The sequence below is a fragment of the Harpia harpyja genome, chromosome 1 (assembly GCF_026419915.1).
Source record: "Harpia harpyja isolate bHarHar1 chromosome 1, bHarHar1 primary haplotype, whole genome shotgun sequence".
Classification (NCBI taxonomy): domain Eukaryota; kingdom Metazoa; phylum Chordata; class Aves; order Accipitriformes; family Accipitridae; genus Harpia; species Harpia harpyja.
In genome coordinates, this window is record NC_068940.1 from 58,208,817 (window position 1) to 58,223,323 (window position 14,507).

At 46.1% G+C, this 14,507-nt stretch overlaps 1 protein-coding gene across 4 annotated transcripts in view; it reads right to left on the reverse strand.

Annotated features, from left to right (window-relative positions):
* HECW1 (HECT, C2 and WW domain containing E3 ubiquitin protein ligase 1) overlaps nucleotides 1-14,136 on the reverse strand; it is a 279,914-nt gene extending 265,778 nt beyond the window's left edge. For all 4 annotated transcript variants that reach the window (XM_052795694.1, XM_052795687.1, XM_052795670.1 and 1 more), the window contains exon 1: nucleotides 13,946-14,136. In XM_052795694.1, coding sequence (XP_052651654.1) covers nucleotides 13,946-13,975 — 30 coding nt within the window. In that variant the 5' untranslated portion in view covers nucleotides 13,976-14,136. The remainder of the gene's footprint in view (nucleotides 1-13,945) is intronic.
* Nucleotides 14,137-14,507: the final 371 nt, after the last annotated feature.

The following is a 14,507-nucleotide window of genomic DNA, read 5'->3' on the forward strand; positions in this document are numbered from 1 at the left end:
CTAGAGATGCAAAGTTGCACATTAGGGGTTGGAGTTAGAAATAAGAATTAGTTTAGGAGTTAACGCAAAAGGAATACCTGAAAAACAGGAGCGCATAGTATAATGGTAACAAATCAGGAGAGGAAAGCATTGCAGGTACCAAAGACGAAGGCGGGGTGAAGATTAAGAGAAGATCCAGGGAAGGATAAAAGACAACTGAGGGAAGATATGACAGAGGTTCACAGACTTGCAAGTGGAAAAGAGAACAGAGGATCATTCACTTTCTTTTCCACTACAAGGAGGGGGCATCAAGAGAAGGCACTAGGAGTCAGGCTCACAACAGACTAAAGCAGGTCGTTCTTAATGTGACAGATAGTTGAGCTGTGAAATTCATTTTCAAATTACAATAAAAGTGTAGATAGTTTCAAAGGAAAGCAGGGAAGGTTTCATGGAGCAGGTCTCTAATGAAGGGTACTAAATCCACAGAACCACAATCAGTTAGGAAAGTTCCTGAGCAGAAAACGTTTGGGGTGGGGGTAAAGAAATAATATAGAAAAGTGATTTTCTCACAGCAGACAAAAATCCCTGCCAAAACACCATCTCTGTTTCCTTAGTTTCTTGGTAAGTCTAGAGCAAAGATTTTTACCCTTAGGTCTTCAGATCTGTTCACAGTCCACACAGGTGACCGTCACAAACACTTTAAGCCAGCATAAACTGACACCTCCACAAGGAGAAACACCTTGCCTTCCTCCCACTCCTCACTCCCAGCCTTTGCTGGGTGTTTGCTTCCATTGCCATAAGCCTTCATTGAACAGTCAAGTGGACCTCATCTGGGTTAAAACCACATGGCATAAAATAACACATTGCTTCTAACCTGGGTCGCTTCCCTGATGCAACTCTCCATGCAGCCACAGAAATGCATGTCCTGACCCAAGGAAATTACTAACATGCAGGAAAGAGTGGCTAGAAAAGCAGAAGGATGCACTGGGATTATTTAGCCTGGAGAAGAAAAGGCTCAGGGGAATCTTATCAACGTGCACAAATAGCTGGTGGGATGGACCAAGGCAGACTGAGCGAGGCTCTTCTCAGTGTCCAGTGACAGGACCAGAAGCCATGGGCACAGATTGAAAGACAGAAAATTCTCTTTAACTATAAGAAAAAACCCTTTTTTTTAAAAAAAAAAACCCAAACTGTGAAGCCTGGAGAATGCAGGTTACATAGATAATTGAACAGCAGATATGACATGACATTTCTACACGGGGGTTCACATGCCTACTAGAAAAGCATTTAAGGTCTGAAGATTTAGGGTCCACAAACTGAAAATGGCTGAGTGTTCCTGGCAGAGCATGACAAGGATCTTTGAAAAATCCCCATTTTCATTCATAGACAGCAGCATACCTTAAAGGAAACAGGAAAGAACTTTTCAAAATATAATTGTTTTTCATACATAATACTTGGCTATCTACACTTACCCTATAAAAACATTAAGAACAGTGATAAAGCTTTTGCTATTCCCCTTTTGCTTCGTCCATGGGCAGACAAGAAGTTTGACACCTCCAAGTTTTACCCCGAGGACAGAGCACTTCAAGACTAGTTCTGCCTCCGGTTATGTGGATACCTGGAGCCAGGGAACCAGTGACACAGCAGGGACCCCCTCCAGCCTGTCATCCAGCAGAAGGGGTGCAGGGTCAGGGAAAAACCAAAGGGTATCTGTATACACAGGATGCAAGGCAAGTGCTAGCAAATAAGCACAAGAAATTGGTGAACTAAACAGAATGAGAAATAGTCTTAGGATAATAAAAAAAAATAATCTATTAGCCTTCTCTTTCTTCATCTTTCTTAGGAGATGACAAAGCTGCTATGTTATTGCTGTGTGGCGTGCTCTGAACAAGGAACCACTCAGTTGTCGAACAAATGCACTGTCAAGTGTTCACACTAAGAAAAACGCATTTTCCACACTCACATTTCAACAGACTAAGCAGCTGGAGGATGGTCTTCAACACACCAGAGCAACCCACAGGGCAAAGGGTGAAAAAAGGTCTTCGCAGGAACAAGACAAATCACCACAAAAGGCGAGAAAGAAAAAGCTCTAGAAACGGTAAAACTTGAACTGAAGCCATCATTTTTCTGTCCATTGCACTGGCACCTGGTTTGACTGCCACAGGAGAAGTGAAGCCAAAATGGGACATTTCCTTCCTTGAAGGCCACTTTTTTTTTTTTTTTTTAACAGTAACACTTTCTGCTGCAGGGAGTTTGCCTTTGCTGTACCCTAAGTGAGAGAGCCCAGCTGTGTCAAAGCACAGGCCTTTTTGGAACGAAAACCAAGGTCCCAACACCACTAAAACCAGAAGGCCCTAAACAGTAGCAGTATGCTTGGTTTGCACCAGCTTAGGTTGGAAGCCCAAACATGTTACAGGCTTACTACTGAGAAAATAGACATATTAGCCTCCAATGGCTATAAAAAAGGTGTTTGCGAGGTGGAGGCGGGGGGGGGGGGGAGAAGAACCTTGCTAAAATAACATTAGTATCTAAACTGGAAAAATTGAATCAAAAAAGGGAGACAGGACCCTGTTCAAGGCAATCTTTTAAAGCGAAAAAGCAAGCGGCTGGGGGGGGGGGGGTGGTGTGTTCCTTCACTAACAGGCTTTTCTTTTCCAGTGCACAAGTGTTACCAAACTGCAAGCTGCAAAGTCTGTGTGGTCTCTGTCCCACACAAATGTGCAGTGAATCCACAGTTATTTTAAGACCTCACAGGCCAAATGCATCCCTAGTGCAAGATCAGTGATTTAAATGAACTCAGTGTAGCAATGAGATCGGCCCTGGGCTTCCACGAAGTAAATACAATAGTACAACACTACAATGATGTGCACTGGAGACAGTAGATAATTTTTAAGAAACAGCTGTATGAAGCAGAGTAGGTCAAGTCTCATTTTCTGCACTGTGGGAAATTGAAGCATTGTGAAGTTTCCTTAAAGCTGAAGCATAACAACCACCACCACCTTGCCACACCTCCATCTCTGATCTCTCCCAACTGGATCTGATCATTAAACAAGGCTGCAGGGCTCCAGGTCCTCTGAACGGCTGCCAGCTGCAGTACAAACACATTCTCATGAGGAACATTTTGATTCTGTTTAAAACAGCTTTTTTTTTGACAGAAAACTGTTCCGCTGGCAAGTTTTCATGCAGCTCCACTACTTAATATGCCTCCCCTCCTCCCACACATGCATGCACCAGAGCTACTATGAGAAGGTAATTATGCTGCGTGTTTGCAGTGCAGTGGATTTGTTCCTGCCAGGTTGCCTGTCTTCACTGGGAGTGAGAGACTCCAAGGAAAGGTGTCATCAAAACGAGGGTGATTCAACATCTGCACATAAATGACATGCATTCCCCCAAAAATACATGCAAGGAAAAAATATATCGGGTTTGGTTTTTTTTTTAAAAGGCTTGGTAGCCTCAGGGTGGCTCACACGGCAACAAATTCAGGTCTTTACTCAAGCAGCCAGCTATTTGAAAATGAACATTGTAATTATACCACCAAACCATCTCTGCCAGCAACTGAAGTGCATGTGATTTGCGGGGGTCTCTACTTTTCAGCAAATAATCCACCAGTGCTGCACAGATCTGAGTAATACTTGTGTCTGGCTCTTCCCTGTGACTCAGCATTCAGCAGGGCTGCCAAGGGCTGGCCTGAGGTCCTGAACCACACCTGAAGCTGGACTGCGAAGACAAGCCCAGCAGGACAGCACTGCAGGGACACGAAGTGCACACAGCAAGAGGAGGAACACCACACTCGGTTAGTGGCCTTTAAGAAAGCCTGCTCAATGCCAACCCTCTCTGGCCTAAAATGGGATTATTTTTTTTTCCCTCCAAAGCAATTACATAAAAATGTAGAAGACCTGCTACCTCCAGCAGATGCAGAATTTGCCTGCTGACTTAAGCACAAAACCCCTGCTTCCTTTAAAAACTGGGAAAAAAACCCAAACCTAGAAGGTCTGATAGGAAGCTCTTTTTGATTCATGTATCATGAACTGCAGTGTTAACTATGTTCCTCTGATTACAAATCCCCGATTTGCATGAAGTCCAGCTGAGACCTCAATGGCTGCGAAGTCTCTCTCCTGCCCTACCACAGACCACGAACACAGGATCAAGGGAAGTGGTTATGGAAAGACAACAGTTTTGGCTGAGTGGTGCAGCTGGAAAGCATTTTTCAGTAATCTTTCACCTACATCTCCTCACTCTTAAACTTAGAGGTGAGCCCAACAACTTTCTGAGCTCTAATCCTAGGTCCTCTGAGGCTTGAAGAACTGATTACCACATATAATCTGTTGCTTATCAAAGCTCTGACTGAATTATATTGGTATCCTATTACATGGGAATTTGTAGCTGAAAGCTTTCACATTCACCATTAGCTACCAGGATTCAACTCGGAAAACTACTGCATAAAACAAGCCAAAAGAACATGCAGATTTCCATTGGACACATCACTGAGGCATGAATAAAAACAGTTCAGAAGACTAAGACTGAACATAGCTATTTTGGGCCAGATCAAAAGAATGGGACTTAGGCAGAATTTAGGCATTAAAGTTGAAAATGGTACTCACAGCTACTGAGCCCTGCTTTCAACATAACAGGATTCAGGGACCTAGTGTTTTGCTCCTGTGCATTCCAGAAACACCAGTCTTGACATCCCACTTGCTACTCTGCATATAAAACTCATGAACCAGCCCTCGGCAAAGGAACCTAGAAACTCCCCCTCTACTCATTAAATCAGAGTTATGTTCCCTCTTGCTCTCTGGCTTGATAAATCTTCAAATCTACGTAGAACATAACAACTTTGGCCAGATGGGTGTAAATCATGTCCCATACTCACACACACTTACAGGAGCTCCCTGCCTGTTAGGGCACATTCCTGGAAAGTCAGATCTTGGTCTGATCTAAATCAAGTGCGAGAGAAATAATAATGCCTCTTCCTGGAGCGGGCAGCTCCTCCCTGAGCAACAGGCTCTACTCAACACACTGGTTTTGGAGTATCTGCTTCCAAGGACCTGCCTCCCTTCAGGCACTGTTAACCAGCTTTGCACCTAACCCAGGGCACAAGCACACCAAGGGGGTGAAGATTCAGCAAGCTGCTTCTGCCTGCATTACACTGGAAATAAAAGCCCTGGGGAGCGCAAAGCAGGAACCCTATTGCTGCCTGCACATAAACCAGTCTCATGCAACCAACTCTAGCTAATCTGTTATGCCTCTTTTTGGTGCAGTGCTGCATAAAACATGGCTATAATGTCCTGGATGTAAACTAGTAAGCTCAGAGTATGTCATGTAGACTTAGCAGCTTAGGTCTTCATTTGCTTAAGGCCCTCTTACCACTTTTCATTTCAGCATGGGTGACCCCTCTTGTGGTCCCACAGGGATTATTTGGATTAGCAATACTGCATTTATATCCCTTTTGGTCCAGGTAGCTAAAGGAGATGAACTGGGTTTTCCAGTGAGCTATTACAAGGCCATCAAGTAGATTGATCTCCTGTCCATCTCTCAAGAGCTATTACAAAGAGGTCACAAGTCAGCCAAACACATTATTCATGATGACCCTTCCCGAGCTACTAGATGATACAATGTTAAATCAGTAGACTCCTCCTGAAACATCTTATTCCACATCTTCCCCCTGCTGAGCTCACGTGACCGCCCAACTCATGCAAACCCTGAGCCTGCTACCACCACTTACCTACCAGCTTTCCTAAGGTGCACTGTCTTTCTAAAGTCAGCGGGACTCCCTCAGCAGCTAACATCATGCGTGCACACACAGAGCTGGCAGAATTAGGTTGGGAAAAATAGGTCAAAACAGGCATATATTTAACTTGGAGTCCAAACCTCAGAATTGTATTTTACCAACAAATAATCCATACGCACATGCAAAAAATCCACATTTGATAACCATCAGAAAGTCATTCTGATACAAATTAGGCAATCAAGATATTTTACAGAAGCACAGGCTCTGCCAGAAACATTTCTATTCCCGCTCCAAGTAGAGGTTTAAACGTACAACCTCTCCCTCACAACCCTATATCCTTCCTTTTTCTGTAACCAGGCAACTTCTTGTATGATCTTTTGGAAAATTATTTCTTACTCATTTCCAACTAGAGCCTTAGACTTTTTTGTTGTTTATTTGTTGTGGGGTTTTTTGTGTTTGTTTGGTTTTTTTTAAGATGGTGACGGTGCAAGGTTGAGACACCCCTGCAGAGAGCCTGGCCTGGGCCACTACCCCTATTCCAAGCTTCAAAAAGCCACCTTTGCCGGCAGGTCCAGGCAGACGTACAAGGAAAGGAGAGAGGGCATGAGGGCAGTCTTCCCCTTTCTGTAAGTTCTACAGCAACTTCCTTGGGCTTGTGATGATCTCCAAGCTGGACAAGACAATATGGCTAACACCTAGAAGAAGTTACTATGTGGCTCCAACAAGCAAATTGAGCAGCTGATCCTTAGATCAGATTTCTAGAAGACACTGTTTGCTTCCACGCTCCTCTAGGATCCACCTCTAGCCAAACCTAAGCAGCACAGTTGGCAAGTTGAACGCACGCAAGCACCCAGAACACTTCGCCACACCTTTGCTACAATTTTGCTGCATTTCCTGCAGCAGGACTGCTTGTTATTTTGCTCCCATGTCCCAAACTTTTTCATGCCCACCCCAGCAACAGTAAAATCCAACACTAGGTTTGTAAACTGCCCTAAGCACTTCAGGATAAGCAAGTGCCCTCTCTGCACCTGCTCCTGCTTTATACACAGTTGAGTGCAAAAGACACAGATATTTAAGAATTCAGACACTTACAATTAGGTGATACATGTTTTTAATTAGAAATGCCCTAATATATTGCTCAAATACAGACACTAAGGTTTTAGCCTACATTGTGCTATTGGGTACAGAGAATTAGTCGGAGTTATTAACCCCCATTTTAATTGTCTGAGACATAAGATTGCACAGCCTAGGAACAGCTATCTGTGTAGCAAAGAGCATTGGAAAGAACAACAGTACTTCGCAATTACCCAGTTCTTGGGGAGTGGAAAGGTTGAAGGGGGAGAGGAGACTATCAAAGAGAATGCAAACTCATGTGCAGAGAGGGAGAGCCTTTGAAAATCTGCAAAGAGGATGCTTTGAGAGTGACAGTTCTGAGGAACATGAAGGAGTAGTACTGAGTCAAATTTCAAGAGCCGGCAGTGGTTCTACACCAGCATGCAGTTTCTTGACCAACATAAGAAATTCTGCCTTTAGTCAGGTGGGAAATCTTATTCTTTAATGGGAACTTTGCTCATATTAAAAAAAAGGGTAATTTCATTTCACACACAAAGCAAAATCCTTAAGGAATGCTAAGAAGTAGAAACCAAGAATGTGGTAAATCAGATAGCCTAACTCTTATAAGCCACCATAGTGATGGGCCTTGGAAAGGAGTTCTATCACAGGACCAGGTGCTACGTTGGAATCCTTTTCTAGCCTAAGAAGAAGAGAAGAAAATATAGTTGAGCTCATTAGCCTTTAATACCTGGTCTGGGTAGTAACTCCTATGGTTGTTTCTGCTTTAGCCTGCTGATAAGAGTAATGAGAAAGAAATGTCAGTGCTTCATGCAGGCACAGCAAACAGCCAGCTTCCCTGTGATACTCAGCTCTGTAAAAAAAAAAAAAAAATTAAAAAAATCACAAGAGGCCAGATGGCACTGCCCTTCACCAAGCAAAGTTCCCAATAACTTTAGGAGGAGCATTGTTCATTTTTAGACCAAAGGATTTGACTCAATAATACTTTATCTCAGCATCGAGTCTCTGCTATGACTCAGGGTAAGTATGTAGTATTTCTGAATCATGGTATTGACCTCGCATTGACTACCATTTGAGAGCATGGTGCAGTCAAATTAAGCAACTTAAAAGTTCATGAAAAGATCTCATTCCCGATCTCTGCAGCTTCCACAGACCTGTAACCGAGGCAGCAGACAACCTAATGGCTAATGGGCCTTTCATGAATCTTGAACAGCATCATCTTGGAAATGTGTGTTCTGACTCCAAGATTAAACATTTCATCCACTTCCCCCCCTTTTCATGTTAAGCATATAGCAACTAAACCTTGCTATTTAAATCAAGATGCTGCTTCAGAGAGTAAATCTGTCATCATCTTTGTTTTCTTCAGGCAACCACGCAGTCACACACAAAAAGTACTATGTCAAACAAGAAGTATATGTATTTTCATATTAAAAATCCTAAGGCCTCTCCCATAGCTTTTTTTTTTTTTTTACACATCATTAAAGACACTTGACAAATAACCCAACACTTGATGGATGTTCTGCATTAGAACGTGAATTCTAAGTTTAAATTTAAATTTTCCTGAGGCTGCATTAAGATGTAGGCACAAGACAATATCACCTACTTTAACAACACTATCAGCTTGACAGGGCCCAGATTTCAAAGGAAAGCACCTAGCTGCCCAAGGACGAGCTTGGGACATCAGATGATCCCATCCATCCCACTAGTTTGTCAAGCACTTGTAAGAGTGCCCACAGACGCCCAGGCAGATAGCCCTACACACATTTGTTGTGTCCAGCTGGAAGGAGGACTGCAGTTCAAATGGTTCAGGAAGTGCCTTACAACAGGCATCCAGCTCATAAGCAAAGCCAGATTATCCCCAACTTCATTGCTTCTTACCTAGCTTAGGTAAGTCTGTACAACATCCAACACACGTTCTGCCAAAAGGACAGACTTCAGCAAGATAGTTTGTTTCAGGGAGAAAGAGGAGTCACAGCAACACTTAAGATCCAGTGAACAGCTCCTTGACCGGCCTGCTCCATACAGCCAGCACTCAGGCATTTCACGAGCATACAGCAAAGAACAACTTGTTTAACCACCTCATCAAGCATTCCCCCTCTCTTGCTCTCCTCTCCCCCTTGAGAAAAGCAGACAATTTCCTGCTACACCTCTTCTGCTTACACATTTGGGAGGGGTATCCATCAGTCTTCCCCTCTGCAAAAAGTATACAGTGGGTAGCACATCATCAGATCTTCCCAAGCTTGCAGGATGCCATCCTACATTTTACATGGAGACGTGTGAAAGCACTTCGCTGGCACCAGAACAGCATGCTCCTCCTTTCTCTAAAACAATAGGCCTGCTGAACCACACATTTCAGGACCTGAGAAACCTGATTTGGTAATTGAAGGTGCACATGGCACACATTTTCTTATGGTATGGAAAAATTAATTATACCACATGACAGATTTCAGTCCTGGTGTTCAAATACTCATTAACAAAACTACTTTAAAAGGGGCTAATAGAAACAAATGCCTTTAACATCACAGACTTCCCAGATGACTCCTGCTATGGAGATGGATGACAAATCACTGTCAGTCATCTTTAAATTCCATATTGACTACATTGAAGCAATTACCCATTTATTTTTAGAGCATGTTCCATTTTAAACACAAGTGATTCAGTCCAAGAAACATTCTATACTGCATCACTATTTCATGGGTTAACAACTCTCAAATTTAAATGGATTTTAATTCTGGTACAAACACTTGCTTTTTTTTTTCCCTTGTGCCTCTAGACATTGGTTGGGAATTTTAATTCAGGCTTCAAACCAAACAAAAGTTGGTGTTCTACAAGCATCTGCAGAGAAATATAAAAATATCTGGAAAGTGTGAAAGAGTGAGCCTGTTTTGCTAAATGCATGAAATAAAACCTCAGCGAAGGTCTCAGCAATAGCCTTCCTGACTGCTGTGCACTCTCTCTCCCACAAACCTTCTGCTCTGCAGCAAGGGAACACTGCCTGCGCTGCTGCGTCCTCAAAGAACTTTGCAATACAATGGAGCACAGCGATTCCCTAGGGAGCACGGTGCTGATCATTTACTTCGATATGTCAAACAAGAGCATCAGGGTTTCCCCCTTTTTTAAGGTCTAAAAGGAACAGCTTGCTATATCACTCCCCCCCAGCCCCCAAGACATCTCAAGGTTTATCTGCATTGTAGGCAATGTTCTGGACAAAAGGATGTGGGGCTGGGGTCGAGCTTAGGCTGCTCCTAACTTGTGGAAAAGAAGGGTGAGACGATAAAAGTGGAGAGTCGGGGAAGGAGAGTCCTGAGGAGCTGAGGTTTCTGTTGCTGCCGCCAGTGGAGGGAGAGGACAAGCAGGAGCTGCAACAGGTACTGCAGCAGGAGAACCCTGCTTCAGGCTCAGCTGCTGCCTTGCTTCAACCCAACTCCTCCCTCTTTCCAAAGCAAAAGCAGGCTGTGGGGCTACAGCCAGCCTCTTGCCCCCAGCAGTCTGCTGCCCATGACAACAGCCTATTTTGCCTGTAGCTTGGACCAGTCTTACTGGTCCATATTCTGGTGAACTCACAAACATCTGAGATGAGGACACCATCTTGCCAAGGGACAGTCCCAGCACCTAAGGAGCCCTGCCTAAAGAACCTAAACCTCCTTCTTTCAGAGCTGACGATGGGGTACCCTAGCCGTGGCATAGCTGATCAAAAAAGTCCAAGACTGACTCAAGCCCATTATACAGCTGCCTAGCCACCATTCATTAACTGTAACAAAAATGACCCTGGGCTCCCTACATCAAAGAACCTTGCCATTTCTTCTTAATTAATTCTAAGCATCTTGCTGGCCTCAAATCTCAGCTGGAAAACGTCAACTGGAGTAGGTGGCATCTCAGCCTGCCTTTTGCTACTGGCTGTACTTTTATTTTTCCTGTGTTGCATGCCCCCCACCCTCCTGAAATCATCAGTAGAAACCAAAATATTGCTGTGTTTTAGGAAAAATGCGTAAGTACGTAAGATCTAGCCTGTTTTAGACTTTATTAGAATTAACATTCATGATATCTAAGGCCAAGAGAAATGTATTCCTAAGGAATTAAACCAAACCCCTGCAGTGTTTGCCACTCAGCCATTGCAGAATCACAACAGCACATGAAATGTTAGAAGAGAAATGGGTAAAAAAAAGCCTTAAACAGAAGCAAAACTGACTCATCTCCTTATTACCAAAACCGAGAAAGCCGCTAAGCGTAAACAAACAACAGACATCCTGAAGAAAAGGGGGCGTCGCAATTCCTTTTCATGCTAATGGGCAGATACACAAACTGGTATGAGCAGGACCATCCTCCAGCTACTCCGGCAAGCTGATCCCAGGGAAACGGCGGATGCTACAGCGACATTCCTGGCAGCACAGGTGCCACCAGAGGCCAGGGAGCATCTGCGGTGCTGGTGACTCCCAGCGCACTGATGGGTCCTAGTTATATATGCTGGAAAGCTGTGACAGCTGCAGGTATGATCCACTTCTGGAAGCCACATATATTTGGATACCAAATGAAACTGTTTTGGGTAGTATTCACAAAGGCATACTTTGGCGTAGGCTGGCAAGCATGCCTTCTAAAGAACAGGAGGGAGGACGAGCCAGAGCACTTGTATAAGGCTTGAGCTCTCCTCCCTGTCTACAGGGGCCCACAAAGACTACAACCTACGCATGCTGAAAGTGGACCTTGTGGGTACCCCTAAGTTTAGAGGAAACTAAGCAGGTAAGACTTGCGACCAGGGAGACACTTAGAAAGAACGAAAGTCATTGTGAAGACAAGTCACATTCTCCAGCAAAGTCCATCATCACAAACTAAGATACTTTGGAGTAACTGCTTTTTTTTAATCCTAAAAGCCCTTCTTCTTTAACTTTGCGACATGCTTAACCGGGGGGGCAATGGGGAGGTTGTCTTTTGTGGATTTTTTTTTTTTAAAAACAGCTTTCAGCATTGAAACCACAGCAGCAACCTTAATGCCTGCCTCCACAAGACAGATTTCCAACACTTTAAAAATAGGTAACCCAACCTCTTTGTTAGAGCAGCCCCTGGCCTGACACGAACTATTCAACACCATCACCCTCACAACTTGAATTCCCCCCACACATAGCACGTGCAAAACTCCACGAAGCTTCACAGGGATTATCTCATGATCGCAAAGAATGCTAGATCACGTGCCACGTACATGAAACGCAAAGCCACAGGAAGATGCACTTTAGTAACAAGTCTTAGCCAGTTATTTACTGGAATACAATAAATACCATGTTGTTTACTAGAATGCATTTAAAATACTGAGCATATGGATTTTGAATCAATTCTTTGGGATGTTCTGAGCGCGTGTACACAGTTTGCTTTCAAATATTCACGTTCAGATATTGATACTTCCCGATAAAGTCGCTGAGTGCATGAACTCATGCTCTGGCCTGCTCTGGTTTCAAATGAGTAAGCTGATGAGAAAGAGCCGATTGATACTAAAAAGGTCAGGAGTCCAAACCTCAGGTCACATTAAGTCAGCAACACACTAGAGTATGTATCACACGAGTGATACGACATGCTGTCCACCACTAACTCACACGCCACTCGCTCCTCACAAGCGCCAGCCATCTGACCAACCAGTCTTTGTTCTGAGCTAACTCCCCACTCACCCTCCTGAAACAAATGAGTAAATAGACCCAACGTTTCTTCCATAAGAACAGACACTCTTCTTCCCCCCCCACACTAGACTGAGACTGCATCGGCAGGATGAGTGTTGTGTGTTGACTAAGCGTGTAATGCTTTTTACATCTACTTCTGGTTCCAGCACGAAAATCAACATTGCACCTGTGTTGTCCAAATGAGTGTGCGTTCCAGAGACGGAAGAGAAGTAGAGAGAGCAGCCAGGATACATACCGTACTCCACTTCTTCCTAAAACACACGTACTACACAGAGAAATGATAATCCCTTCTTAGTGGAAAATCCAAATTTTCAAAATGAATCCCCAAGCTAAAATGAATTACTGTAATAACCGCAATCCTTGTATGAGCACTAATCAGAAAGGCACAGCTGACCACCTGCTATGTGGCACCACTGGCACAGCAGCACCCTGCCCCTAATTGCTGCTGTGTTCAGACAGGGCTAGGTGCCCCACAAAATGAGATGGTAGCGCTGGTAAATACATGGACAGAAACACAGCCTGACTGACTGTTGTACAGTCTCACTACGCACTTCTGCTGAGTGCAGCATAAAAAAAAAAAAAAAAAAAGGCACTACTGCAGCTCCAAACAGCAGGATGCAAAAATCTAAACCCAGGCCAAGTAATTTCTTCTGCAACTACAGAGAAACACATGGGAAACGATGCAGGAGACAAAAAAATGAATTGTATGTGCCTGTGTCTGTACAAAGCCATTATCTATGCAGGCTGTGAAATGAGAAAAGCAGCGTTTGACAATGCTACAGGCTGGGGCAATGTTCTCAACATACTTATAATAAGTTATTTTATTTAATTGCTAACGAAAAAATGCAGTTACATAATAACACAAGGTAATAACCAAAATATGAAGTCACAAGACTGGCTTACAGCAACAGAGCCGGGGGAAAAAAAGGCAGTTTGTGCTTTAAATTTTGCTGCATTGTCAAGGAGCCAAGAACCGAATCTGGGGGCTTCTTCTTTTACAAGGGATGTAACCACCGAAAATTCAGCGCGGGACTCTTCATCACCGCCTGCGCGCATCCACAGCCCCAAATGATGTCAATCCCCGCCGGCACGTCACTCATCATAATTCTACACTATTTGCTCGCTAGTGAAATTCAGCCGACAGGCCGACGGCTAAGCCCGTAACCCACCAGGGCCCGTATGCTCCAGGGAGAGCAACCCCCCCCGGCCACCCCCCACCCGCGGAAGCGCTCACGGACACGGAGGGGGGTCCCATTCCCGCACAGACCGGCCGGCTCCGAGGCACAAAGGCGGGCACCCGCCGAGCCGGGCACGGATGACAGCGCACACCCACGACCCGGCACCGCATCTCGCCGGCCGGGCGGGGGCTGCCCGCCCCGGGAAGGGCCTCTCCCGGCGGCGAGGCCGCCGACAGCCCCATCCCGCCTCGCACTTCTCCGCTGGGAGGCAACGCCACCCCCCCCATCCCCCTCAGCCGGGGCCGGGCGGCAGCAGCCCCTCGTACCTGGACAATGCCGGCCTGGGCACAGCTCATGCTCCCCCGGCGAGGGCAGGTCTCACATCCCACACGTGCGGCTCAGGGCTGGCCGCCTGTCAGCCCACAGGGAGGACGGACGGACGGACGGGGTGCCGGCGTGTCAGCCCCCGCCGAGCCGCACCATAGTCCAGCACCGGCTGATACGCCCGCAACGCCGCCGCCGCGCTCCCTCCTCCTCCTCCGCCCCACCAGCCTCCTCCCACCCCGCCGCCTGTCGCTGGGTACCGGCCGCCTGGAGCCACCCACACGCCGCGGCGGGCGCCCGGCAGCGCCGCCCGGCCCGGCCGGCCCGGCCCGCCCCTCAGCGCGCCGCCTCACGCCCGGCCCCCGCCTCCCGCCCGGCGCGGCGGCGGCGGCGGCGTCCCAGGCCGCCTGGGGACGGGGCGGTGACGGCCGGCCGCGGTGGGCCCGCCCGGGGCAGGCCGTACCCCGCCGCCTTCCCCGGCCCCTCCGCCGCTGGGCCGCCGCGCCGCCCTCAGCCCGCTCCTGCCAGGCGGGCGCGGGCCGAGGCACGACGCTGCCCAGCCGG